The 27,078-nt window shown below is 47.4% G+C and overlaps 1 protein-coding gene across 1 annotated transcript in view; it reads left to right on the top strand.

The window, feature by feature from the left end:
- RFT1 (RFT1 glycolipid translocator homolog) overlaps nt 1–27,078 on the top strand; it is a 50,887-nt gene that overhangs the window by 4,935 nt on the left and 18,874 nt on the right. The window contains exons 2-8 of the mRNA XM_090022603.1: nt 1,283–1,645; nt 3,798–3,883; nt 5,906–6,022; nt 8,314–8,503; nt 9,301–9,402; nt 11,346–11,480; nt 21,927–22,005. Coding sequence (XP_089878729.1) covers nt 1,283–1,645; nt 3,798–3,883; nt 5,906–6,022; nt 8,314–8,503; nt 9,301–9,402; nt 11,346–11,480; nt 21,927–22,005 — 1,072 coding nt within the window. The remainder of the gene's footprint in view (nt 1–1,282; nt 1,646–3,797; nt 3,884–5,905; nt 6,023–8,313; nt 8,504–9,300; nt 9,403–11,345; nt 11,481–21,926; nt 22,006–27,078) is intronic.

Below are 27,078 nucleotides of genomic sequence, written 5' to 3'. Positions count from 1 at the left end.
CAAACCTTGGTTTTTGCATGCCAGCCTGCCAAGTGACAGTCTCCCAGACTTGTGTGCTATGTATGTTCTTGTGAATAAGGAGCTGACTTTGGGTTGGGATTATGGGGCAAAATTCTTTGTGGAGCGCACCAAAACACTCATTTCCACCACCGAGAGACTCTCTGGAAGAAGCCTGGGCAGGTCCCTGCTTGACCTGATGCTCAGTTTTTGAGTGCCAGCCTGCCAGGATGACTACCTCAAATAGGATGACCACCCCATACATGGAAAATGACAGCAAATTATAGAATGATAGTATGTTATAATTTTCTATGTATAAAATCTAATTATTGAAAGGTTGTCTTAAATTTGTCCTCATTTATGTCCTTTTCTACTTGCCACCCAGGCCTGTACACTGTCACCTGTCCTCTGATCCACAACACCCCACTGGATCCCATTCACCTGCCCCCCCCTATCCCCCATCTATGCTTCCACCTGATCTCTGTCACATGCTGCTGTCCCCCTGCTGCTGCCCAATCACAAGTGTCCCCCAGTGGTGTACATTTCTCAACCTTTTAAGTAGCAAGTACCCCTTAAATTTTGAAAATTTTAGTAAGTGTCCCAACACTCAATTTTCCAGGGGATTTTATATTTACAGACTAACGTGTGCTATATGTTGGAAGAAGGACTGTGTATATAAGGCTGTGGTATGACAGATGTCTGATCTGGTGGGTAGAGTTGCCACCTTTTACACCGGGGTACACAGCTCAAGTATGTACCTGGGCTAAAGGTGATGCTGGCCAAGCTAGGAGGGCTGAACCAAATTATTACTGGGGAATTTAAAGTGCCGTGAAATGCGCGGCACACCACATTTTTTGCCATAGTTCTGAGAGGAAGAAGGGGCAAGAGAGAGAGAGGAAAAGAGGGTAAGAGAGAGAGAGTGTGTTGGGGTGCCTGCCTGTGTCTTGCATACCCCCAGGGGTACATGTACCACAGGCTGAGAAACTATGGCGTAAACATGTGTTTCAGGTGCCCTGAAAGGGATTTTGCCCCATAATCCCAGCCTAATTTCAGGTTGTTTTCAGGGTACATACTATGTTACTATGATACTTACTGCATTACATCTTTATTAGTAAATACACTTTTTTTATGAAATCCCAACTCTTTAGCCTGCGTAATTCATTATTAACCTTTAAGTGTGTAAGGATTAGTTTGGAATAAGGAACCAGGAAGCGGGAACAAGAACTGGGCATAAGGCACGAACTTCAGCCTCCGAGCGAGGCCTGGAGCAGCCGGCGGGTGGCAGCCGCGGGCTCGGCCCCAGGCCGCCGTGCAAGCACCGGGCGCACGCCGGGCCGCGCTGGCAGCAGCAGGCCCCGCCAGGCGGAGCTCGGCTCGGCCGCGGCAGCTGCAGACCCGGCACCAGACGGCGGCCGCGGGGCGCGGAGCCGCGACAAGGGCGGGACTTGGCTGCCGGGACCACGCCCCTCCCGGCCGCAGGGGAGGCCGCGGCAAGCCCCGCCCCTCGGTGACGTGTGCGCGACGAGAGTGGAGAGGCGCCATGTTCGGGCCCGGAGAGATGGCCCGGGGCAGGGGCGGGGCTGCGGGCGGCTCGCGGGAGGCGCTGGGGTCCGCGGCCCGCCTGGCCTCTTCCGGCGCACTGCTGCAGGTACGCGGAGCCGGGCCCCGGGCCCCCGGTGGCCGTGCGGGGCAGCGGGGCCTGGTGCCGCAGTCGCGCTCGCGGAGCCGGCGGTTTTCGCCGGGCAGCAGCGCCGCTGTGTCGTGTCCCACAGTCTGGGATCCGCGGCCGGCGCTCGTGTAGCGGGGGCAGCCCCTGACTGCGGGGAGCGGAGCCGAGGGACTGGGCTCCTGCTTGGAGCTTCGCACTGACCTTCTGTGGCAGCTTGTGCCTCTGCTTCTTCCAGGTCGGGCCCTCCCCGTCCCCTGCTGTGCGCGGGGATAGCGTCGTGTCCACTGCCGCAGGCTTCGCGGGGGTGCGTGTTCAGTGCCCCCTGCCTCCTCGGCCCCCGCTTCTCCGCCCCTCCCGAGGCCTTACAGCACTGCTCCAAAGGGTTGCTCTCTCCAGCTCTTCCCCATCACTGACAGCCGGCTTTCTCCCAGCTGGGGAGGGTGGGGACCACTGGGCAAGCTGAGTGATTGGCCGGCTTCTCTGGCAGCAGTGGCCCCCTCTGCTGTGGTGAGCAGAGCAGCAGTCCCTGGTCCTAGCTGGGCTGCAGCTCTGCTCCTTGATGGGCTGTCCAGCTACTCCCTCCCCTCTGAGGTGCGATGCTGGGGGAGCAAGAGAGCTCCCTGTAGTGCTGACATTGCCTGGGACACTACAGAGATGTTTCAGGCAGGAACATGTTTGTAGTGCCACAGGTGGAGTGCACATGTGCACACCTTTTTGGAGCACCACTAGGCCACACACAATCCTTCAAACCCAGTGTCTGCCCACAACCTTAGTAGTGTGTTTTCTGATTTCATAGACATTAGGGCTGGAAGGGACCTCATAAGATCATTGAGTTTGGCCTCCCTGCCCAAGGGGCAGGAAGTCAGCTAGGGCCAAAGGGTCCCAGCAAGATAAACATCCACGTTTCTTGAAAGTGTCCAGAGTAGGTGCTTGCAGCATGTCTGGGGGGAGTCTGTTCCAGGCCTTGGGGGTTCAGCAGTAAATAAGTTTTTCCTTATGTCCAGCCTAAAACGGTCTTGCAGGAGTTTGTGACTGTTGGACCTTGTCACCCCCTGGGGTGCTCTGGTGAAGAGGTGTTCCCCCAGATCCTGATGCACGCTCCTGATGTACATATAGGCTGCTACCAAGTCACCCCTGAGCCTGTGCTTCTTTGGGCTCAAGAGTCCCCTAGCTTGCAGCCTCTTTTCGTAAGGCCTGTTCTCTTGCCCTCTGATCACGTGTGTGGCTCTCCTCTGGGCTCTTTCAAGCTTCTCCACGTCCTTCCTAAATTGTAGAGCCCACAATTGGATGCAGTACTCCAAATGCGGCCTCACCAAGGCCAAGTAGAGTGGGAGGATGACATCCTGGGTCTTGCTTGAGATGCATCGGTAGATGCAAGCTAGAGTTGTTTGCTTTGCCAGCTGTAGTATCACACTGGTGGGTCATATTCATCGTGTGGTCAGTCAGGACCCCCAAGGCTCTTTCGGTCATGATGCTAGCGAGGTGTTGTGTTCAGCACTGAACATAATATGTGGTCATTTGCTGAAATTGCACCTTCACATTTTCACAGAAACTGAAAAACGACAGTTTTCACAATCACAACGAAAAATGGTGTTTGCTGCTATTTCCCACAATTGCCAAAAACCAGGAAAAAAAACTTACTAAAAATAAAATGCTGGTTCCCTACTGGGAACCAGTGTTTCTCACCAGCTGCTGCTGCCTGGCCCAAAAGCCTGCTGGTGTAGAGGAAGGTGCTGTCTAGTGGAATGGGGATGAAGGGAAGCAGGCAAGACGATGGCTACCCCCTCATCCGTCTTTCCCTGGTGGGGCTTCTTTGCCAGTCAGTGGTGAGAGGCAAGGCTGCATGAAGAGCAGCCCTCTCTGCCAGTCATCGGGACTGAAGAATTTAGCATGTAAGATACCCGTTTTAGGTTATTTTTAGTTGAAATGTGCTACTTAGATAGCATGTACTAAAGTTACTGTCCCAAGCATGGGTCCATTGAGCTGTTGGTCATTTGTAAGCTGAGCATTCGTTCTTTGTCCTCCTCAGCTTTAAACGAATCAATATGATCTAGCTTCTTTGTAAGATTTATCTCAGTTTGTATTTAAAAGTAGTTGGTGTAGCTTGTCCTGTTTGCTATTTTATTCACAGATACTGTTCCGAGTGATTACCTTTGGCTTGAATGCATTTACTCTCCGTTACTTATCAAAAGAAATTATTGGCCTAGTGAATGTAAGGTAATAAAGAATAACAGAAATTAATTGTGGTAAAAGCCTTTATAATTCTGAAGGCTACTGCTTCCAGTCAGTAGTTTCCAAAACCTTTTTGACTTGCAGGAGTTCTACAGTGAAATGTTTAGTACTGTTTTGAGTGACATGGGAATATTTCTGCCTTTAATATGATGGACATGTCGGTCTACTTACTCGCTTTTGAAGTTATTCTCTAGATTCTTATGATTCTATATTGGACATACAAATATTAGGCGCTGGTATTGACAGATAAGTGAGGTTAAATATTTCATTTCCCTCTACTCTTATGGGACCTACCATATTTATTCCAACATAAAATGAGGGAAAAGCCCATTCTCTTACATTCACATACAAGGAAAGCTCATTAAATAAATTGTCTATCATTAAATTGCTACCAAAAGTAGCATGTGCCCAGCAACGGAATCCAATTATAAAGTTGATAAATGCAGCCAACACTGAGCATGACAATAAAGTTCTTGGCTTATATTGGGCAACATGCCAATGGGAACCTATCACAAGGATAGGTTAGTGTAACCAGTCTGAATAAGATATATGGTAGTGCCCATTGTGCTCAGCCCCCTTCAGTGCCCTTTTCCAAGTCATGGTGAGCTACTACATTGAATATATTTTGACTTTCTCTTCACTCCTAAGTTGGACCTTTCTTTCCCATTTCCAATGAGTTCTGTTTTTTCACCAACATTAAATGTTTGGCAAATATCACTGAATGCGGTCCCAAACAGCTTATGCAGAATCCCTCTGTCACTCCCTCTCTCAGCTTGTCTCTTATGATTAGTGTGGCCCTGCCCTCCATAAGATGGAGCCGGACCAGGTTGCCCTGCTTGTCATCCATGTGTACATTTTTGGAGAATCTTACGACTTGTGACAGGAAAACCCATCGTGAATAGGTGTGCCACTAAATAGCACATGGATCCTTTTTGGGGGTTGTATATGGAGTACAAACACATACTGAGCAGTGCTGGGATATGGTATCACCATGGCTTAAAATGCTGTTATTTCTGCTGCGGTCCAACCCAATGAACTATATGGTAAATCATGAGCCTTTTGGCTTTACACTAATGTTATCGTTTGTATTATATACAACTAAGCATAGAAGTGCTGCTTAAAAGTGTACTTTTGAATTACCTCTGCTAAAATTTGCAACAGTTTCAGAAGCGGTAAGCTACATCAGTTCTGGATAAACTAAGGCTATGGGTACCTGTAGTCATTTTCCGATATGCAAGTTAGTGCAGGTATGTTTGTTTTTAGGTCAGTGTTTTCAGATATGATTCTCACTTCTATGGGCTCAGAGAGAACAGGGTCTGATGGTAAAGAAGGGGGTAAGGGCTGCAGGGGAAAGAAGTTGTGGGGGCAGAGGGCAGGTGGTCTGTCTGACCCTTGCCCAGTTTTATTTTCTCTGCTGTAGCAGTGGGAGGGGGGAAAATTCAAGGCAAACCTCCAATAATTAGGTTCTATACCTGGACAATTTTAACAAATTTATAAATTTTCCTTATATTGAATCTGATTATTGGCGGGAATTATCTTTTATTTGAGTAAATATGGTATGTAAATGTTTTCAGGTAAATCTTGGAGTACTGGTTCAAAAATCTAACTATGTTGTATCCTTATATTCTCTTAAAAGTTAATAGAAGCTATATATTACACAAGTACAATAAGAATTATTTATTAGTATCTATAGAATGATACCACTTTTTAGCCCGTTGTGGATAAGTAGGTCCGCATATCATATATTCTTTTTGGTGAACACAAATCTGTTAGAATAAATTCTTACTTCATGTTCACAGCTTTTACAGGCAGTTATACCTAGTAGTTTTATGTAAGCTTTTGGGTTAGTGGCGTGTGGTATTTGTCACCACTCCAAGCATTAGTTAGATGACACATATATTTATTCTTTAGGGAATTTGTGAATATTGATATTAGTACTGTCTCTGGTATAACTATAGAAGTTGGTACGCACAGGGGTCACTTTCTCTCTCTCTCCTCTTTCTTTAGGCTAACACTGCTTTATTCTACAACTGTTTTCTTAGCGAGAGAGGCATTTCGTAGAGCTTGCCTAAGTGGAAGTACAAGGAGAAATTGGACCAAAACTATTAATCTGCTGTGGTTAACGTAAGTTGTCCTTTAACTTTTTTGTTTATTCTAGTTAGGGGTGCGCCGATAAAGATATGGGCCGATTTCGATGGCCAATTATTGACCAACCGTGTAGGCCGATGCTGATCCAATTGCTGATATGCGGCCCAGTAGCATGGAGAGCAGTATCTGGCTAGTAAGTCTGTTGTGGGGAAGGGGCATTGGGGGGGGCTGCAGATTGAGACCCCCCATGGTGAGGGAGGGAGTGGGGCTTGGGCAGGGGCAGGCAGTGCTTAGCTGGCATGGGGCAGGGCACAGGACAGAGCTGGCAGCTCATCCAGGGGACAGGGAGGGAAGGCTGCAGCAAATTTTGGGGAGGCTCTAGCCGTCACATAGCCCCACTCTCCCAGTGCCACTGCTGCCCACCCCCCCCCCCCCCCCCCCCCCCAGCCCAAGGAAAGCCGCCGGGAAGAGGCTGGAGTAGCCCTGGCCCTGAGCACGCAGTGAGCAGCCAGCCCTCCCCCTGTGCACCGATCTGAGGGGCACATGCCCCCCATGCCTCCCCCAGGGGTATACAGAGTGGTGGAAGCCATGCCCCCCATTCCCTGCCACCCCAGGATGAGCTGCTGCCCCAGCCCTACTCCCTCCCTCACAGCGGGGACCTCGATCTGCATTCATCGGCTCTCCCAGAGTAACCCCCCCCACTGGAGTAATAGGGTATGTGCAGGAGTACCTGATTCCAGTGGTGGAAGTGTTGGGGTAGGGGCACAGTGATCTCAGTGATGAGGATTTTTAAATCTGGAAGCATCGGGGCAGGAGCAGGAACAGGGGTCTTTTAGAGGCATGATGGGTCTTACTTTGTTGTGGGGCATGGGGGAGCAAGCTACATCTACAGTGAGGTAGCACCCTGAGTACTGGGAGTAGTAGGTCCCTGGAATGCTTTGAGTGTTGGGAGTAAACTCCCAGTTCAAGTATCATGCTTGGGAGCATTTTATCCAGTTGGTACCTCCATAGGTTAGCCTTTGGAAATACCTTGAAGGTGTTTCAAAACTGCTCAAATACTGTTTTTCTACACCCATGGGGTTTCATCATCATTAGTATATAGTATGTTATGAAAAGATTTGGTAGGCCTTCTAGTAGTCTTTCCTTTTCTGGGAAAGAATTAAAAAAAATAAAAAATAAAAAAGGATGCGTCTTAGAGAGAGTAGGTATTCCCCTGAAGAGGAAGAGACTGTCATTAGTTTCTTATGTGAGGCATTTGAGAAGGGCTAAAAAGAATAAAAAAACTTATTAGAGGGATTGAGGGTCATAAAATTTAGACTATGTATAACACATTTGCATAAATCTTTTCATTTTCAAGTTTTAAATATTCTAATTTTAGTATAGTGTCAAGTTAAAACATTTGTGAAACAAAGGACTCAGCATGTAACGTTTTCACTGTCTGCTGTGCTTGGAATGAAGTCATTTAGGTCCCCTTTATGTGTGCAAGTAAGGGTGCGATGAGATCTAATGCACAATCCATACAATTGTTCCTCCTGCCATGCCATACATGCATGGTACATGCATGGCAAGAGGTGTGATTGTGGGATTGTGCATTAGATCCCATCACACCTTATTGCCAGTATAGGGGGAGCCCGATGCTGGACTCCCCCTGCATTGGTAAGAAGCGTGCTCCCACATCTGGGAGCTCCCTTTGCTGACAAGAGGAGCATGTGCAGCTGGGACTGAGAATCCCCACAACTGATGGGGCTTTCAGTCTTGGCTATGCATGGGGCATAGCCGTGACCAAGAGCCCTGTTAGCTGTTGCACTCTCCACCCTGCAGTTGTGGGGTGCTGCTGTGGTCTCCCAGCTGTGGTTGTGTGTGGAGTGCCCTGCAGTTGGGAGATCACAACAGCTGTCAGCTGCTGCCTGGAGCGACTTTGTACTCCTACAGCTGGGAGACCACATTGGCTGTGATCTCTCAGCCCTTGGGGGTGCATTGTGCTCCCCAGTGGCTGGGAGATCACAGCAGCTATGGTCTTCCACCCACAGGACTGCATACATATGCAAATTAAAGCTGGATAGAATCTAGCAATAAAGTTATGTCACATTTTTGAGTAATAACTTTATAGCTGCTTGGATCTTTTAAGGCACGATAGCTAATTTGCATGAGCAGCCAGTCTAAATTTAACTGTGCAGTTCAGAAGGTAATTGTGCAATAGATATAACATGAAGAAAGGCCTTCAGTCTTTTTTCCTTTTTAGACAACACTATTATCCTGTTTAAAAAAAAAACTTGTTTAATATTAATTTTCTGTATGTTTTCTTTTTTCCCCATCTGCCCCTAAAGAGTTCCTTTGGGGGTGTTTTGGTCTCTCTTCTTGGGCTGGGTCTGGCTACGGTTGCTTGAAGTACCTGATCCGGATGTAGTTCCTCACTACGAATTTGGAGTAATTGCATTTGGTCTCTCTGCAGTTGTTGAACTCCTAGGAGAACCATTTTGGGTTTTAGCACAAGCACATTTGTTTGTAAGGCTTAAGGTTAGTAATATAAATACATATAATGAATGTTTTCTTTTTTTATTTCTACAAGTGGTAAATAAGAAATTACAAAAATGTTTAACATGTTCAAATGTGCTACTGCATTTAAACATAACTTTTGCAGTTTACTACTGTAAAACTTGATTAAATCAAAATTGTGGAAGAACATGAGCAAGAAAAATAATTATGTTAAACTAATATGAAAAGAATAAACCTTTTAAAGCCAACACATGTCAACACATAGACACATTAATATGTAGGCATGAGCTGACACCAGGCACAAGGTATAGACATCAGAGTGTCCATTTCTAGCATCTGATGAAGGAAGTCGTTTATGAACGTTCATGTATGTCTGAACTCCTTGGACTTTAAAGTCCCACCCTGGCCTGCCTTCTGCCTGCCTTCGGATTAGCATAGCTAGCTATCCTTATAAAATAACTTTTAACTGAGGAAGGAAGTAATAGTTCCATTATGTTTGCATTTTAATTATTTTGGGATATTACCTTTGAAAATGCAGCATTGCAGAAAATGAAGGTTTTTCTTTTGTAAAGCTTTTATTTCTTTACTTCCCCCTTTACCAGGCAACAGTTAAGGAACACTTATTGAGATAATCAAAGGTGGCTCAGGATTTTTTATTACACATTTCTGAAGAAATAAAATCAGAGCTGTGTGGCAAAATTCTTCTAGCTGTGAAAATCTCATATCTAATATGTATTAATATTGTCTACTTCAGGTACAGTTTGAACAGAATGTCAGATCTTTTTGCTGCTGTGAATAATTGTGAATATATTTTTTAGGTAATTGCTGAAAGTCTTTCCATACTCTCCAAATGCCTTCTGACAGTCATTTTAGTAGCTCTCCTTCCTCACTGGGGACTTTACATTTTTTCTTTGGCTCAGGTAAGTTTTTAGCCTTCTGTCTTGTAGATTTGTGATTCAAGCAAGCTTCTTTTTGATTCTTGTTCTTGTATTTAGCTTATTGTCTAATCCTGAAAGTACATGGAGAATGTTTTTGGGGGTTAGGGAGACATCTGTTGTTCGCTAATATTTGTTTATTGACTTAGCACCATGACCCACTTTGCTTTAAGAGAAGCACATAAGACATCATTTTCGCTGTATGTGTATGCATTCTGCAAATAAGGACATATTGTCATTCTTTTTTTCTAATTTATTCACGTAACCTACTGATTGATAGACCTAATCATAAAATTGCCTTGGTATTAATTCTAAGGAATATTACTTTGATTTTCTACCAAGGGCAGCAGCAGATTACCTTGTCTTAAAAAGTATGTTGCTTTAACAAACATTTGTGCTTGCACATCTTCCTTATTCCAAAAAGATTAGATTGCCTAGTGCAGGGGCAGGCAAAACATGGCCTGCAGGCCAGATCCAGCCATTCTATCTGGCCCGTGGAGTCCATCCAAAAAGCAATTATTACTAGCCCATGGCTACCCCTCTGAAGGCCAATGGGAGGTGGGCTTTCAGAGGTCGTGTGCCATTGGGCTGGGTGGGCTCCGTGCCTCCACATGCGGCTCCCTGCTGGAGTCCTGGAAGCCCCACATGGAGGCATGGATCTGGCCTGAGCTGATGGTGTGAGGCTCCCAACTGCAGTGCCAGGAACGCTGAATGCTGGTGTAGAGACAGCCCAACTTGGTTTGAAGGTGCATGCCAGCTAGCCAAGGCGGGTGGGCTCTGTGCTGCCATGTGCAGCTCACTGGATTCAGCGGAAGCCATCTGCTGCCAAGGGTCTCTGCCTGCTGTGGGACAGGAGTGGCCCAATGGCCTACTGCCTGCTGCTGCCACCAGTGGCAAGGTCTGTGTGCCATGAAGGAAGCCATGTAATGGGGGGGAGCCACAGACCCTCCCACAACCCCCACACATATACCCTCCCTCCCCCCACAACATACAACTTACAAGAGTAAGACTTTATCTTGAGCTATTACTAAATCACCTCTATGTATATTACACAAACACACATAAATCAGGATGGTAATATTTTTTTAAATAAAATTAAAATATGTTATAGTAGATGTTTCATTTTTAGTGTACATTTTTTTTTCCTGGTTCCAAGATGGCAAACGCCCCCCGTCCAGAAGGACTACTACTGGGGGAAAGTGGTGGGTGCAAAGAGGAAAGACCAAGTTGGCGATCAGGGGGCAGAGCACTTGCCAAGGGGTGGGGCTACCCTTGTGGCTCTCAACAGTTCACCGAAAGTCATTAAGGAGCTCTCCAGCTGAAATAATTGCCCACCCTTGCCTTAGTGTATGATATATGAAATCTGGAGGCCTTAAGCAAATAATATCATTGGTAATTTTGGGTAAACATGTTTACATTCAACAACTTTAATAACTGTCACTTAATTTTAGAGAGAGCTCTCCAAACTAATAAAACTTTTGTATAGATGAACCTGTCTTTGTTGTTTGTTGAAATTATGGTAGGGTTTAAACCCCATTATGCTAGGCATGATACAAATATACTTAAAATACCTGTCCCAAAGACTTCATGATATTTCACGGTCCTTAAAGACTGGGTCATGGCATATTTTGTGGCTTGAATCAGGATTCGCAGTTAACTGTATTCCTCTGTCAAGTACAAGCTTTAGAATTTAGTTCTAAAGACAGAAGCTGTCCTTTTATTATTTTATTTATTTTTGTATTCTTCTGTCGTGCACAGGTGTTTGTTCCAGCTAATGTAGTTGGGGTTTTTTTTAGTATGATTCTTTACAAACTGACTAAAATAAGTTTAGTATTAGTCATTTGATGGATTAATTTTGACTAGCTGGGAATACTTCTGGGAATAATTCTACCTGTGTGAATTATAGAGTAATGTTTTTTTAATTACAGCTTTTATACACCAGTGTTCTAGTGCTGTGCTATGTAATTTATTTCATGAAGTTTTTGGGTTCTCCTGAAGCAACTAAGAAATCATTTCCGGTTTCTAGAATGACAGCTTTGTTACCCAATTTGGATGGAGATCACGTAAGTAGCAGATTTTTATATTCAGTCCATCTTGAAGGAAACTTTAAAATTGTCCTGGTTGACTAATGAGACACTGTTGAAGTAGTATTCACCTTAATGTGTGTGATTTGAAAGGATGTATTTTTACTGTGGAAAAACAACTGGGCAGGAATAAATACAGTGAATAAATAGTTCTGCTAATGGTACTTTTATTGCTTTTAAATCAAAGCCATCAATTCAATACGATCAGCTGTTTCCCTCTACCCCGCAAGCACTCTTCACAAAAAAATAAATGAAACCTATTACTAAGCTTTTTTGTTGATACAGAATTGTTCATGGAAACACAAAACACATTTTTTAGTGTTTTGCATAGTCCTTTGGTTAAAAATGTAGCTAGATGTAGCACTAAGTAGAATGTGTATTAGATTTCAGCAAAGTTAGTTTCTTTCTAGCTAATATTAACAGAGCCAGTGTGTGGTTTCCTATTAACTTTTTACATGCAAGGTGTACCATACTACAAACCTTTCACCACAGTTCTCCACAATTTACTGAAGTCACATAACTTGGAGCGATAAAATGGGGATGGAGAAAGAAATTAAGAGTTACAAGCAACAAGAAAGATATTTCAGGTGAGGTTTTAGGCCTAAGAAGCATATGTACAGGAAAGTAGTTCCAGGTGGCATAAACTGCAGAGGAGGATTTTCAGATTATGAAATTTGTGTGAGTAGTACTGGGTGGCACCTTAAATTACAAATAGTTTTAGTGTTTTCACTGGAACTTAGCTTGAAGTAATGTATTTATGAATGTGAATGATTGCAGAATCTGTGTTGGCTGGCTTGTGGGATTCCTTGAGGGGCTGGGAATCTGGGGGTGGGACCAGTGACAGAAATATTAAGCTCCACAGCATCCCAACATAGAGGCATAAACACCTCCTAGGGTTAATGTTACTGCCACTTGCTCTGTTGCTGAATCTGGTCTGTGAGGAGCCCTGAAGTCTGGATTTGGTCTTGGGGACTAAACGAGTTTGACATCTCTAGTTTAAGTGTAAGGCCCTTTGAATTGCTCCAGACATTGAGAATACAAATGCATGTGGCTGGAGAAATACTTCAAAAATGTCCAAAGCACTTTAAAAAGTGATAAATTGGGTAAAGTATTCCATTTCCGTCTACTCTTCTGGGACCTATTTAAATTTTTCTTGGTAAATCTTGAAGTACTTTAAAAGTGATCTCCAAAATGATGAACAGCATTGAATTGACTGAGCACCACCACTACTAGCTTTCATGTTGATTTTTGAAGGGCTGTAGCAGGGAGGCAGACTTGGGATTTGCGGGTGGGGATGTCTGCATGGCAGTGAACTGCTTCAAATAATCTAGTGTTCTGAACTAAAGCAGAATTTGAATCTACTGTATGTCTGTGCATGACTATAGTAAAGGGTAATAGAAAACCAACCCATCTTTTAGATACTTGATAACATTTGTAGGTATTAATGAGAGCCTATTTCAATGTTTGGTTATTAGAATTATTTTGAAAATCGTCAGATTTATAGAGAAGCAAAGTAAAGAATTAGTGAGGCTATGTGGGTTTTTATACTTTCGGTTCCGTTCCCCTGAAACTGTGAGTAAACCCAGTTACATTTCTGAACATTATTGAAATGTCCTCATATTTGAAGGGTAGAACTTGTGTGACAGCTCTGTATTATAATTAAGAAATACTTTAAACATAGCATATGTGGTGGAAAATGTCCACCATCCTGTGTAAAATGAACTATAAAATGAGTCTTATATAGCGGGGTTTCTCAACCAGTGGGACTCATCCCAAAGTTCCTCTAGGTGGGACTCTGGTCACAGTGGTGAAACCTGAAGTGCCATGGCAAGACTTCTGATTTTGCTTTTGCGCGCTTTTCTGATTTTGCTTTTGGCCTCCCCTCTCTCCCCGCTCATTGACCGGTGGGACCAGGATCCAGGATTTTTTGACCTTACATGGGTGGGATGTAAGGTACAAAAGGTTGAGAATCAGTGTTGTATAGCATGCCCCCAGGTGCCTGGGGGAAATCAGCAGGAGTGTAAATATCCAAAAAAATTTAAATCCTTTTGTATTGTTTGCTATCATAAAAAATATTTGGGATCCCTATTACAGCACAATGTAGTTCTTTTTCCATAAAATATTTTTTGCCTTGGAAATTAACTCCAGCTGTGTGACTGAGATTGCTAGGATTGTATTCCTTGGTTTATTCTTTTGCTTTCTTTTTTAATAGTTATCCCTGTGCTGCCAGATGCCTACATTCTTTCCAGGATCACATGATTTTTGTGAAGTTTATAATTACAATCCACTTGATAAAATCTGCACTCCTCAAAGCCTTCTGTTTTTCAATCCCATTGTCAAATGACACTAGCTGTTTATAGTGTTGCTGAATTGCAGCTGTTTAGCAAAGCTACTTAATATCACATCCTATACTTGCTCATTCCCATCTTTCCATGCTCCCCATGTGGTTAGCTAATAGAGAAAAATCAAATTAAATGTTTGTTGTTTTAAAGGGTTGGTACAGGAAGTGAAATTGATGATTTAAAACTATTATGAATAGGATGGGATTGGAACATGCTTAAAACCTTTTAAAAGTAAGAACATGACATTTCCCCCATTCAAAATGGATGCTTCCATTACGGTTGGTTAATAATTTCTGAATCAAATATTTGTATTAATGTGATTCTCTTAAGGCAGTGGTTGGCAACATTTTCTGGTAACAGATTAGCTTGGGACCAAGACAGGCCAGTACTAGGACCCTACAGCCATTTGTTCTTCCTCCTGTCTGGCTGTAGTGCGGCACAGGGGGAAGCTCCCTGCCACCCAGCTACAGCATGGCATGATGTGGGCAAAGCCCCCTGCTGCTGATTGCTGTTGAAACCCCACCTGTCACTGTGGGCCTGATCCAGGCTGTGGGCTGTAGGTTGCAGACAGATTTGTAACATTTGTATCAATATCAGATGATACCCAACCCATATGAGGTGTTAAAACGTAACTTACATCTTTGTGCTTCTGTCCTACTACAAATGAACCTGTTTGGTTCTAGGTTAAAGTGATTTAGTTAATTTGTATTGCTACTGAATGATAACTGTTAGATCTTAACAGCTGATGCATCCTTCCCTTTTAAAATGGTTAAAAATTATCGCTGTCCATAGCCTTAAATATAAATTGAACACATAACCACTTCTTTTTGTTCCTTGCTGAAGAAGATAGTTCTATTTAAGTCTTAATTAAACAAACCAGATGAAACATCTAGTTATTACCTCTAGAAGTTAGACCATGAATTTACTACTTCTCCAACAAAATTGCTAGATGAATATTAAGTACTTGGTGTAGTGATCTGAAAATTTGCATTCTTGATTCTGTCAGCATTGCTGCTTTCTGCTGCTCAGCAAATTCCCCAGGGCATATTTCTCATGTTAGTGCTGGTGATCTCACTGGGACTAAAACCTGGAGATTCCTGGCTAGAGAATCTTCCCCTCTATTCAGGGTCAGACTGATTGCCACATTTGGGATCAAGAATAAGTTTTACCCCATGGTCAAATTGGTAGGAACCGTGCATAGTTTCATAGTTTCTAGGGTCGGAAGGGACCTGAGTAGATCATCTAGTCTGACCCCCTGCCATGGCAGGAAAGAGTACTGGGGTCAAACAACCCAAGCAATGATTACATCTAGCCTCCTCTTAAAGACCCCCAGGGTAGGAGTCAGCACCACTTTGATTGGAAGTTGGTTCCAGATCCTAGCTGCCCTGACCGTGAAGTAGCGCCTCCTGATATCTAGCCTAAATCTACCCTCTGCCAGTTTGTGACCGTTATTCCTGGTCACTCCTGGCAGTGCTCGGGGGAACAGTGACTTCCCCAGTGCCTGCTGATCCCCTCTGACTAGTGTGTAACAGGCCACTAGATCCCCCCTCAGCCTTCTCTTGTGAAGGCTGAACAGGTTCAGGTCCCATAGCCTCTCCTCGTAGGGCCTGCCCTGCTCCCCCCGATCATGCGAGTGACCCTCCTCTGGACCCTCTCCATGTTGTCCACATCCCTCTTGAAGTGCGGTGCTCAGAACTGGACGCAGTACTCCAGCTGTGGCCTGACCAAAGCCGCATAGAGGGGAAGGATCACCTCCTTGGACCTGCTCAAGATGCATCTGTGGATGCATGACCAGGTACGGTTGGCCTTCCTGACTGCTTCCCCACACTGCCAGCCCATGTTCATCTTGGAGTCAGTGATGACTCCAAGATCCTTTTCTGCCTCTGTACTGACAAGAGGGGAGTTCCCCAACCTGTAGGTGTGGTGCCGGTTTTTCTTCCCCAAGTGCATCACTTTGCACATGCCAGTGTTGAATCCCATCCTATTCTCATCTGCCCACCCTTGTAACCTGCCTAGGTCCAGTTGCAGCCTATTCCTCCCTTCTAGCGTGCCCACATTCCCCCACATCTTAGTGTCATCAGCAAATTTGAGGGGGTGCGATTTACCCCCTTGTCCAAGTCACTGATGAAGATGTTGAACAGTGCGGGCCCGAGGACTGAGTCCTGCGGAACCCCACTGCCCATGTCCCTCCATCCACCACCACTCTCTGGGTGCGGCCCTCCAGCCAGTTGGCAACCCAATTGACTGTATGGGTGTCAACACCACAGTCCCCCAGTTTCTTAATGAGAACAGGGTGAGAGCCAGTGTCAAAGGCCTTCCGAAAGTCCAGGAAGACTATGTCCACTGCTACCCCTGCACGTAAGGATTTGGTGATCTGGTCATAGAAGGCCACCAGGTTGGTCTGACGGGTCCTGCCGCTAATGAACCCGTGTTGGTTGCCCCTAAGCATAATCTCCCCAGCTGGCCCCTCATGGAGAATAATTTTCTCAAAAAGCTTGCCCAGGATCTAGATAAGACTAACTGGCCTGTAGTTTCCCGGGTCCCCTTCCTCCCCTTTTTGAAGATGGGAACCACATCTTCCAGTCCTCTGGCACCACACCAGAGCACCATGAGTGCTCATAAAGCCGTGCCAGGGGTCCCGCAATGACCTCAGCCAATTCCCTCAGTACTCTAGGGTGGAGATTGTTCGGACCAGTTGATTTGAATACATCCAGTCCCTCCAGAAGTTCCCTAACTAGTTCCTCACTAACCCTTGGCCTAGGTGAGCCTCCCCTGGGGCCTGAGGGGGACCCAGCAGGGGGGTGACTGTTCTGGTCCCTGCTTAGGAAAATGGAGGCAAAGAAATCATTAAGTATGTTGGCTTTGTCATCTGGTGTGACGACCAAATTTCCTAACATGTCATGCAGGGGCCCCACATTACCCGGAACCTTCTTTTTAGCCCCTATGTATTTAAAAAAGGACTTCTTGTTGTCCTTAATCCAGGAAGCTATTCCCAGTTCCATCTCCGCCTTGGCCTTCCTGACTTCCCCCCTACATTCCCAAGCAACTGCAGTATAGTCCTCCCTGGTGATGCCCCTTCCCTTCTATTGGGTGTACACCTCCATTTTAGCTAGGAGACATTCCCGGATGCTTTTGGTGAGCAATGGGGGCTTATGTGCCCTCCTGCTCCCTTTGAGCCATGTTGGGATTACCTCCTTTTGGGCTTGAAGGATCGTTTCCTTAAGTGACCACTCTCCTTGGACACCTGGCTCCCCTCCCCTCCGGGACCTCAGTGCTTCCCTGACTATTCTCCTTAGCTCATTGAAGTCTGCCCTCCTAAAATCTAGAGCTGCTGCCTCGTTGTAGGCCTTTGCCACCCTGCGCTGGGTGATGAATTCCAGCAGGCGATGATCACTGTTGCCCAGGTGGTCGAGCACCTGCAGCCCCCTCACCAGGTCATCTCCTGTGGCCAGCACCAGGTCCAACAAGGCATCTCTCCTGGTGGGGCTGTGCACCTCCTGGGTTAGATGGATGTTCTGCATTCTGGCTAGGAACCTACGTGAGCAGTCAGACCTGGCTGACTGCTCTTCCCAGGAGATGTCTGGAAAGTTCAGGTCCCCCATGACGACCACATCCTTTGACTTCACTACCTCCATGAGCTGACTTAAGAATTCCTGGTCAAGCTCTTCCCCTTGGAAGGCATGGTTTTGCCTTCCTCTGTAGTGGGAGGGGAAGGGGGAGAAGGCTGAGTGGCCCTCTTCCTTGGAACTCTAAAGCTTATTTTAATGAGACTTGCAGCAGCAGGACAATGGTTGCTGTTGTCCCCCATTCTTTACCGGTGGCAGGTTAGGGTGCTATGCCTTGTGGTTGTGTGACAGGGTTGACTATGTAGTTTTAGTACTAGGTCAAACAAGGATTTCTATGCCATGGTTTGGATAGGGAAGATACTGCCAGTTTTGCTTTTCTCTGATTCTAATCCTTACTTTGGTTAGTAGCAACAAGATATGTTTTGCCAATTTCTTAAAAGTCAGCTATCTGTATCGGCCCCCAAGATAGACCCCTAGTCCTCGCCTACAGATTGACGAACACAATCCTCCCAAAAAAGGCAGAGACCAGGGGCAGGGGCCCAGTGCCTGAGAAGGGCAGAGATCAGGGCTGTGGGACTGAAAAAAGAAAAGACGGGCTGGAGCCCAGAAGCCAGATCTGGTACAGTGGTCCTAGGCTAAAAGGCCCAACAAATGAAAGGGGGTGGAGGCTGGGAAGGCTGAGGCTCCAACAAGGACATAGAGTCCTGGAGAGGTGTCCTACTGTCAAGTGCCCACCAAAAATGATGAATTGGTAATGACTGTGAGGCATGGGTGTGGCTGTAGGGCAAGCTGGAGATGGTAAGGTTAGTCATTGAAGCAACTAGTGGTCCAGGAGGGCCCACCAAGCATTTGAAGGCATGACAGGCATCAGCAGGGTTTGGGAAGGACCCACAAAACACCTAGTGGATCAGGACTTGCTCTGGGACCCTAGGCAGCCTCCCTTTATCCCAATAGCAATGCTCCCTTCATCCCAATAGCAAGGTGCGGCAGGAAAGAGGGCAAAGGAGGGAAGGTACCCAGAGCCAGAGCTTACCTGGAGTGCATGGCCACCAGAGGGCATCACAGCCACCCCTGGGGCCTGGTCCTGTTAAAGTAAGCATGCACACTTTGAATTTAAAATGGTGCTAGAAATATATCAGGGGATTAGTGTGAGCTCCAGCTACAAACTGTAAAGTAGTAGTTTTGAAAATTACAAATCAGTTAATTTCTTTCAACTGATGAACTCTTGAAAACCATAGATAATCTTGTTTTATTCCTAACAGTATTGAACATTAACAAAAATGGTGTCACTGACCTCAGGAAAGCTGAATAAATTGCTTTTTAAAAAATTCAGTCAGAATTAAACAAAAACAAACCAGAAGAAGTTTCCTATCTGCTTTGGAGATAGCAGGTCTCAGAGTACAAGTCTTGGACCCAAACCTCGCCAATAAATCTTAAAGAAATCAGATGCTAATCAGGCACTTTAAACTATAGGGGTTTTTCCATATTAGTATTTTGTTTTCAAGGAGTTGAAGTAGTGGTATTCAAATCCAATTTACTATAGAATTTATTCTGTTAGTTTCCAAGATATAGGAAGCATAGCTTTCATTTGACTTCTGTTGTGCCTAGTTGGAGATTTTTTTCTCCCTTTGAGATGTGTTGCCAGCCATATATGGTATGGAACTTTGTAGGCCTGTGCGAATAGGGAAGTATTCGATTTAGATTCAGATCCAGCGATTCAGAGGACAGTGATTTGATTCAGATCACTGTCCTGAATCTATTCGGCCAAATCGGCTTCAGAAGATTTAGTGCTGATTTGGAGAGATTCGGTGATTCGGATCACCTGGGGAGGGGCAGGCACAGCTGGGTAGCTGCAGGTTCTCCCGTGGTTCCTCCAGAGGTGCCTGCCTCTCTTCGGACTTGGGGAGCCATGGGAGAAGCCCCTTGCTGCCCTGCCCAGCCCCATCTGCCGCCTGGCCTCGCACTAGTCTCAGCACTTTAAAAAAAAAAAAAAAAAAGCCCTGCATTCACTGGCTCTGTCAGCGGCAATTGGGGCATCTGGGTGCTTGTGGCAAAGCGCGCCCCCCCCCTCCCCCCCAGCACTGGGCAGTGGGGGGGCAGCAGGGATTGCCCCCCCTACAGCCTGTTGCACATGCCAGCTGCCCCATGGTGTGGGTGCAGTGCGGCTCAGCAAGGTGCTGTGCACTGTCTGGGAGCTGGGGCCAGTGGGGCTGAGTGATGCCGGGCTGAGGCTGACACATTGAACCGGTTCGATTCCCCAGCCCCTGGTTTGATTCGCCTGGGAGCTGGGGCTGCTTCACATGTCAGCTGGAGCCCGGCAGTGCTCAGCTGCAGCATCTCCAGCACCCTGCCAAACCATACTGCTCCCATGCCGTGGGGCAGGTGCCAGGCAGGAGGGCAATCCCCACTGCCCCATACTGCTTGCGGGGGGCTTCAACACAAGTGCCCAGAGGCCCCAGTCCCCGCTCTTGCAGCCAATGAGTACAGGGCTTTTATTTATTTATTTTTTCTTAAAGTGCTGGGAGGCTGAGCCAAGCAGGGGCTGGGGCTGGGCATGGCAGCTATGGGGGCTTCTCCCATTGCTTTCTAGGCTCTGCCGTGGCACGGGGAGCTGCGGGAGCTCTGCCCTGCTGCCACTCACCAGCTGGTGCAGAGGCCACGGAATGCAGGCGTGGCAGCGCTGGGAGTGGGGGCTCTGCCCGGTTGCTGCTTACCCCTTTCCGCCTGGAGCAAGCTGTGCCTGCATCCTGCCCCTGCCCTTGCCCCGGCTGGGCAAGCGGCAGCAGGGCAGAGCCCCCACTCCCAGCACTTACACCTGCATCCTACACCCCCATGTCCTCCTCCCAAGTAACGTGCCCCCCAGTCCTGGCTGGGCAGCTGGTCCCAGCCCCACCCCCAATCCCTTCCTCCCCCACTCCCTTTCCCTTCTCCCCTCCCCCAATCCCAACAGACTTACCAGCTAGAGGCAGCTCTCAGCTGCCTGTTTACTCTACGGCCGAATCTCCAAATTGACCCACTCTTTAAAGCTGTTCCAAATCGATTCAGAACTTCTACTTGGTCTCCCGATTTGGGCCAAATCTCCTCTGAATCGAATCAGCTACCAAAGCTCCACAGCCCTAGAACTTTGTGGAGGATAGTTTTCTTTTCATTGTCTCCTCAGGGTTGTCTTACAATTCAGTTCACCCCATAATTGAATTTTAGGAAAAGGCATCAAGATCTCCTTAAAATATTCTCCAGGTCTCACAATAGAGGTTTAGACTAACCGCTATTGATAGCATTATATGCTAGGCAAGCACATATTTGCAGAAGCAAAACTTCATCCTATTCTACAGCATTCGTATTTGCATATCAGGAAGCCAGCTGCACTGTACTTTCTACCTATTCCTTCTCACCATATGCTATGCAGTAGGGGTGTGCAAAGCAGGTCGTATTCGATTTGGATTCTGATTCAGCCCAATTTGGGGGACAGTGATTCAATTAGTTGATTCAGATCACTGTCCCGATATGATCTGGCTGAATCCAAATCTGAAGATTCAATGCTGTTTCAGAGAATCAGCGATTTGGTCATAGACACCACTTTAAATGTATTTTCTACATAAGGTACCAGGTGTGGCTTGTGAACACTGAGGTGGTGGGGTGGATGGAGCATCCCACAGGAGCACAGGGGTGCCTCCCCCCCGCATGCTCGGTGGCAGACCCCCCTTGCATCCCCTCCAGATTAGCAGTTGGCCACGGGGGGACCTTGGGTGCCCCCCCCCCCCCACCAGACCAAGGAGGCACCAGTCACCAAGCTGAGGGGGAGGGTCCGCTGCATGCTCTGTAGTAGACCCAGAAGTGGACCAGAAGTGCTCCTGATTGATTTCTGGGCCTGCCACTGAGCGCACTGGGGACCCGCCCCCCACGCTCCTGTGGGACACTTCATCTATCCCACCATCTCAGCGTTCATGAGCTGTCTGGTACCTTGAGGTATGTAGAAAAAACATTTAAAGCTGTGTATATGCCGGAATCATCAAATCTCTTTGAATCAATTAGGCGGGGGGTTCGACTCGATTCAGAGAGATTAAAGGGTCTCCTCATTTGATTCAGATTAAAAGATTTGGCCGCTGAATAGGGCCAAATCTCTGCCAAATTGAATCAGCAACCAAAGCTTTGCACAGCCCTACTATGCAGATCTTTTTTTGTTAGAGACCTCTTCAATTTTATACAATTTCTTCAGTTATTTGCAAGAATAGCTTTCAGTCATTCTCATTATATTTGATTCTGTGGGATTAGGCACAGTGAAGACCGGTATCACTGGACTATTAAGTCTGTATTTGGATTCAGAAGTATTTTAGAATAGTCATTTGGGGTAAAAAGAGAGTTTCCTGATATGTACAATAACTCTGAGTAGCTGGAGTTGCCTTAGAGATGACCTGAACAGTGTAATTGTATCTTACCTTGCAGTTCTAACCCTTACACTCAACACCAGTGATTAAATTGCAATTTATTTACCTTTCCTTTTCCCTTTTTTCTCCCAGACCTTTGTTAACTGGAATGAAGCTAAGTTGACTTGGAGCTTTTTTAAACAATCCTTCTTGAAGCAGATTTTAACAGAGGGTGAGTATGACATTCACTTTTTGCCTTTTCAAGGTCAGAAAGATTTTGATATTGGCTATTTTTAGCTTTCTGTTTGAAAAAAATATGGAAGCAAACAAGTATTATCAATAGTAAGGGGAGTCTATCAGCATATTGACTGCAAAGATTTGCTTTCAATATTTCATAGCGAATAAAGCTTTTCAGAATATTTTCAAGCAATTAGTGTTGAGAATGTGGATATCTTGTGCCTGTAGAGTCGGGGGGGCATGTGCCGCCGCCCCTCCCCTCCCCCCCCCCACAAACCAGTCAGCAACCTGGGGTGGGGTGTCCCCTGGTGGCTGATTCCGCCTACCGGCTGGTGCTCACAAGGAGGACACTGGTGCTCCTGCCTGTCCCCCTGCCCGCCTGCTAAACAGGGAGTGTAGCCTGACAGGGGGTGCACCAGTGCACCCCCTATTCACTGCCCCTGGTTGAGAATCAGCTTTTTGAAGTCAAAATGTTCCATAGACAACTTTGCTAAAGTGACACTTTTTTTGAAAGGGCTCTCTAGCAAGGAGGAGGGTGTGGTGAGAGAGAGGGAGAGACTCAGCAATATGTTATTTATTACCAAAGAGTGTGATCAGGGGTAGTTTGACCCTGCACCTCTGCTCTCCACCCCTGATGAGGGTTGGGGTGTCAGTTACTGAGCCCCTGACAGCCTGCTGTCTCCTGTAGAGGTAGGAGTTCGCCCCCTACCAGAGGCTGGGGAAACTGCAACACTCGATTGTCCTCCCTGCTCTCCCTCCCCAGGGAAGTGGGGAGTGGAACGCTGTAGAGTGCTGGGGGACCAAGCGATACCTTGTAATGCCACAGTGCAATGTAGAAGTTTCTGTTTCATCTAGCATTTTGTAGTATTCAAGGGGGCATGTCCTCTTGACTTCAGAGGTGCTACGGTCATCATATACTTTAGTAGATATTACCCACGCTGACATTCTTTAATATCATATTTTCTAGGACTGTGCGAGTCTTTGGATCCTACTTAGGATCTGGACTCACATCGGATGCTCTGGCATCTGAAGTGGCACTTCCGGGTCAAAGCAGGATACCAGCAATGGTGTCTGGAACAGGTTGGGGGCATCCAAAGCGCTTTGGACCCGCTTCAGATGCTTTCGAGCTACTTTGGCCATTTTGAGGGAATTAGAAGAGGGAGGAGGAATGGGGGAGGGATGGAGAATGGGAGTGGGGAAGGGAGGGGGAGCAGGGATAGGGAAGACTGACCTCTGTAGGTAGCCAGTGAGAAGGATTTCTCCTTGGCTACCTTTTCAGTGGCAGCGTCTGTGGGGTGGGACTAAAAAAAGGTATAAAAGCCCCTGTTTCCAGCCCTTCTGTGCCTTTTGCAGCTCATTCCCTGTCAGCAGCTGTGAGAGAGAGGAACACTGCAACTGAGACCTGCCTACTGCTTTTTCATGTTAGAAAGGAGTGGTTAGGATTTAGCTTAACTTAGCTTAAAGCTAGTTTAGCTTAGCTATTCAATTCAATTATTAGTAGTATTACATTTCAGTTTATTTCTTTGGATTCTTTTTTGGGGAACTTGTTTTGGAAACTGGAAAAATACAGTTGTGTTTTCCCAGCCAGTGTTATCTATCACTGCAGGAAGGCACAGATTGCTTGCTTGCATGCATGCACACACGCATGCACACACACATGCACACGCACAGAGACCCAGAATATAGAAAAAAAATCACAGCAGAAGAAGACAAGACATATTTACAGAAGAGCAAGACACAAATAATATATTGAGACACAGGAACACGCAAATAATTTCATTCGCAGCACAAGACCAGATAAACAACATTGTGAGAGCCAGAAAGAAGACACAAGAATGGACACAAAAATAATTTCATTCACAGCACAAGATAGACACAGATATTCACAGGAGAACAAGACAGACAGATATACAAAAGGATTCACACACAGAGACCTTTTGCAGCACAGGAAAGATCAATATGAAGCGTGCTGGAAAGGCAGGTGCCAGGTCTTCTGGCAGAGGAGTAAGAGGGGGTAAAGAGAGAGAGCTGCAAGCCCCACCTGCATCCCAAACACAGGCGCATTCTATTCCCGAGCAGCCATGACGTCGGTGCTACCAGTGGAAGGCAGGCGGTGGGAGCAGTGTCTGCACCTAATGTCCCTGCACATGCACCACCTCCACTCAGTCCAGAAGTGGGCACCAGCAGTGGAATCACTGCCTCTTCCACCCCAATTTCAGCTCTCAGTGTGAGCCTCCCACTGCCAGAGGAGGAGCTGGACCTGGAACCAGGGGTGCTGAGTGCACTGGCTCAGGCAATTCTGGGGACTGAGGGGGAATCAGAGTTACTGCTCCACACCCCTCATGTTTCCCCTAGACCAAGGTCTCCTCCGGAAAGCAGCACCTCCTAGGTAGTAGGTACAGTAACTCATGGACTCAATATACGCTGGAGTTCTGGCACACTGCGACCGGCCGGACATCTGACACCCCAGGCACCTCTGCAATTTTACGTGCACTGCTGCATTCCCCTTCCCCCCCACCCCCCACCCCAGCCTGTCCTTCACCCCCAGACGCCTCCATTTCCATTTTCACTGACTGGCTTTCTTGCCTGCATTGCATGCCAGGCCAGCCTCTGGCTTCTTTACTATTCCTTCCATCCAGGACCAACTGCAGGTACTTCCTCAGCCTGACAAAGGGGTTTTCAACCCTAAAGTTTCCAAAGATGCATTTTTTTAAGTACTCGGTTTTTTTCATAATACACACATAGACATAAAAACACAAGATAAGCCATCACACACTGTGGCAGGACACTATGTGTGCCTGCCACTTCAAAGCCCTGGAGCTGGCAGCCTCCAGGTGCCTAATGAGGGCAACCATTTTAGGTTCAGGGCTGCCTATATAAACAAGGCAGTTTGGCTGCTGGAAGAGAGGCAACAACATTGCCTGGCCTGAGGGCTGCCAAGTTTCATCCGGAGGTAAGGGAGGAGCTGTAGGGGATGGTAGGAGGCTCCTGGTCCTGGGTATGACTGGAAACTACACCCTGCCCGGAGTGGGTGGCCTGGTGGGGCTCCCAGTGACGCTGGAGCCCCCAGGAAATGCCAGGCCAGTGATCACCCCGGTGAAAGGCTGGTCGGGGCACCTTAACCCCTAGCCCTCACCTTAGGGTGGGTCGTGGTACACCGAAGGTAGTTGTGGGGGTTTGAGACCCTGAGGAGGAGAGTTGGGCCCAGGCATGGCTGTGGCCATCTGAGCCCACCTGTGGAGGTAAGACCCTGAGTAAAGTGGGGTAGGGGGGTTGTGAGCAGTGTGGAGCCCCCAGCGTGAGGGGGGCCAGCAAAGTGGAGCCCGCAGTGTGAGGGCTCAGGCAGAGGGTGAGAGAGCCGAGTCCTGACCCCAGTAAGTCCTCCAGTGCTGGGAGGCAGAGTTTGGGTCAAATATAACATCTGAGCCCCAGTTGAGAGGGGGTCTTGCTGAGAAGCCCCAGTTGAGAGGGGGCCAGCTCTGTGGAACCACAGCAAGAGGGGGCAGTGATCAGAAGCCCCAGAGAGAGGGCGATGTGCAGCCCTGTGAAGGGAGAGGGGGCTCAGCCAGAGACAGGGAGAGCTAAGCCATGACCCCAATAAGTCCTCCACCGTTGGGAGGCAGAGGGTGGGTCAAAGATAACACCGGTCATAGCACCACGACCTGCTGCCCAGGGTGGAGAGTGAGAGGACCGTGAGGTGCACCAGTCATGGTGGGAAGTACCCCAGCTCCCCAGTCCGTAAAGGAGGACCCAGAGAGGGGGACCCTGGGTAAGACTATGGGTCATACATCAGGGCCTGCCAGAGCTTCCCCTGACTGGCCCAGGTGGTGGCCAGGACCAGGAGGGTCAGAAGAGCAAGGAGGCCCACCACGAGGGATGCCTAAGAGCCAGGGGCCTGGGGTCCCTACTGGCCTGGAGGTGGGCCGGGGCTAGTGTAAGCCGAAGATCCCAGTGAGGGGACTGCACCTGAAGGGGAACTGATGGCAGGGCTATATATGGCCTGGTATGACAGTGGCAGACTCCTCCTGAAGGGAGGAACCCAGGTGGGGTTCTACAGTAGGATTCTGGGCTCCATTGTGGGGGACTGGCGCGTATGAGAACATCAGGATGTCATCAGCGAGTCTTGGGCTGCGGTGTAGGGGAGGAATGGAGCTGCAGATAGTGCCCCCTAGCAGAGGGGCAGAAAATGGGCAGCCTCCTGCCTAATTACATCCATTAATTAGTCAATTAAGACCAAGGCATGGCGGGCGAGAAGGCGGGCGGTTAGCCCAAGAACAGGTGGGCAGGCCTCGCAAAGATAGGCCCTGGTAGCCCCCTGTTATACACACCATGAATGACATCATATGTTCAACACAACACAACATCTTTACTCCCTGCTGTCAATTCCTTTATAAAACAATAGGCTCTGTGACAGTTCCGTATGGGTACTTTTGCTGTTGCTGTTGCTACTGGTGTTCAGCCAACCAAGTTATTGTCCCTGTTGTCACATAAAGCAGAGAACCGGGTGTGAGGCTGTAGGGGAGGAGGAGGCCTCAGCGGGGCACACTGCCATGTTGTGCAGAGGCCCCAGTGCCAGGAAGGGCGCACCTTAACACACACATAGTGTCACCTACCCACATCATGAGTTTTGCCTGTCAGCAGCTTGGGATGCAGGGCCTCAAATGGCAGACTCCCCCAGCGAGATGCACACAGCTGGCAGGCAGACTTTGTGGCCTGGCAGGGTCCAGCACTTACTCAGGCCTGCTCTAGGACACACAACTGGCAGACGTTGTGGCCTCAGTAAGAGCCACCACCCCTGCAGTTTTCAGCCTCCGGTGTTGTAACATGTAGACGTGACAGGAGCTTTGCTTTCAAGCATTTGGGGTGCAGTTCCCCCCCAACCCCTGTACTGATTTTCTTGAGACTTGGCAGGTTTTGTAGCCTCAATAAGAGCCACCACCCCCGCAGTTTTCAGTCCCCTGTGGTGTAACATACAGCCGTGACATGAGTTTGGCTTTCAGGAGTTTGGGGTACAGTTCCTCCCCCCCAAACTCCTGCACTGATCGTCTTGAAACTTGGCAGGTGTCAT

This window comes from Crocodylus siamensis, chromosome 11 (genome assembly GCF_052110815.1).
Source record: "Crocodylus siamensis isolate JL-2025a chromosome 11, ASM5211081v1, whole genome shotgun sequence".
In the NCBI taxonomy this organism is placed as follows: domain Eukaryota; kingdom Metazoa; phylum Chordata; order Crocodylia; family Crocodylidae; genus Crocodylus; species Crocodylus siamensis.
Note: the sequence above shows the minus strand (reverse complement) of the source record. Positions and strands in the feature narration are given on the sequence as shown.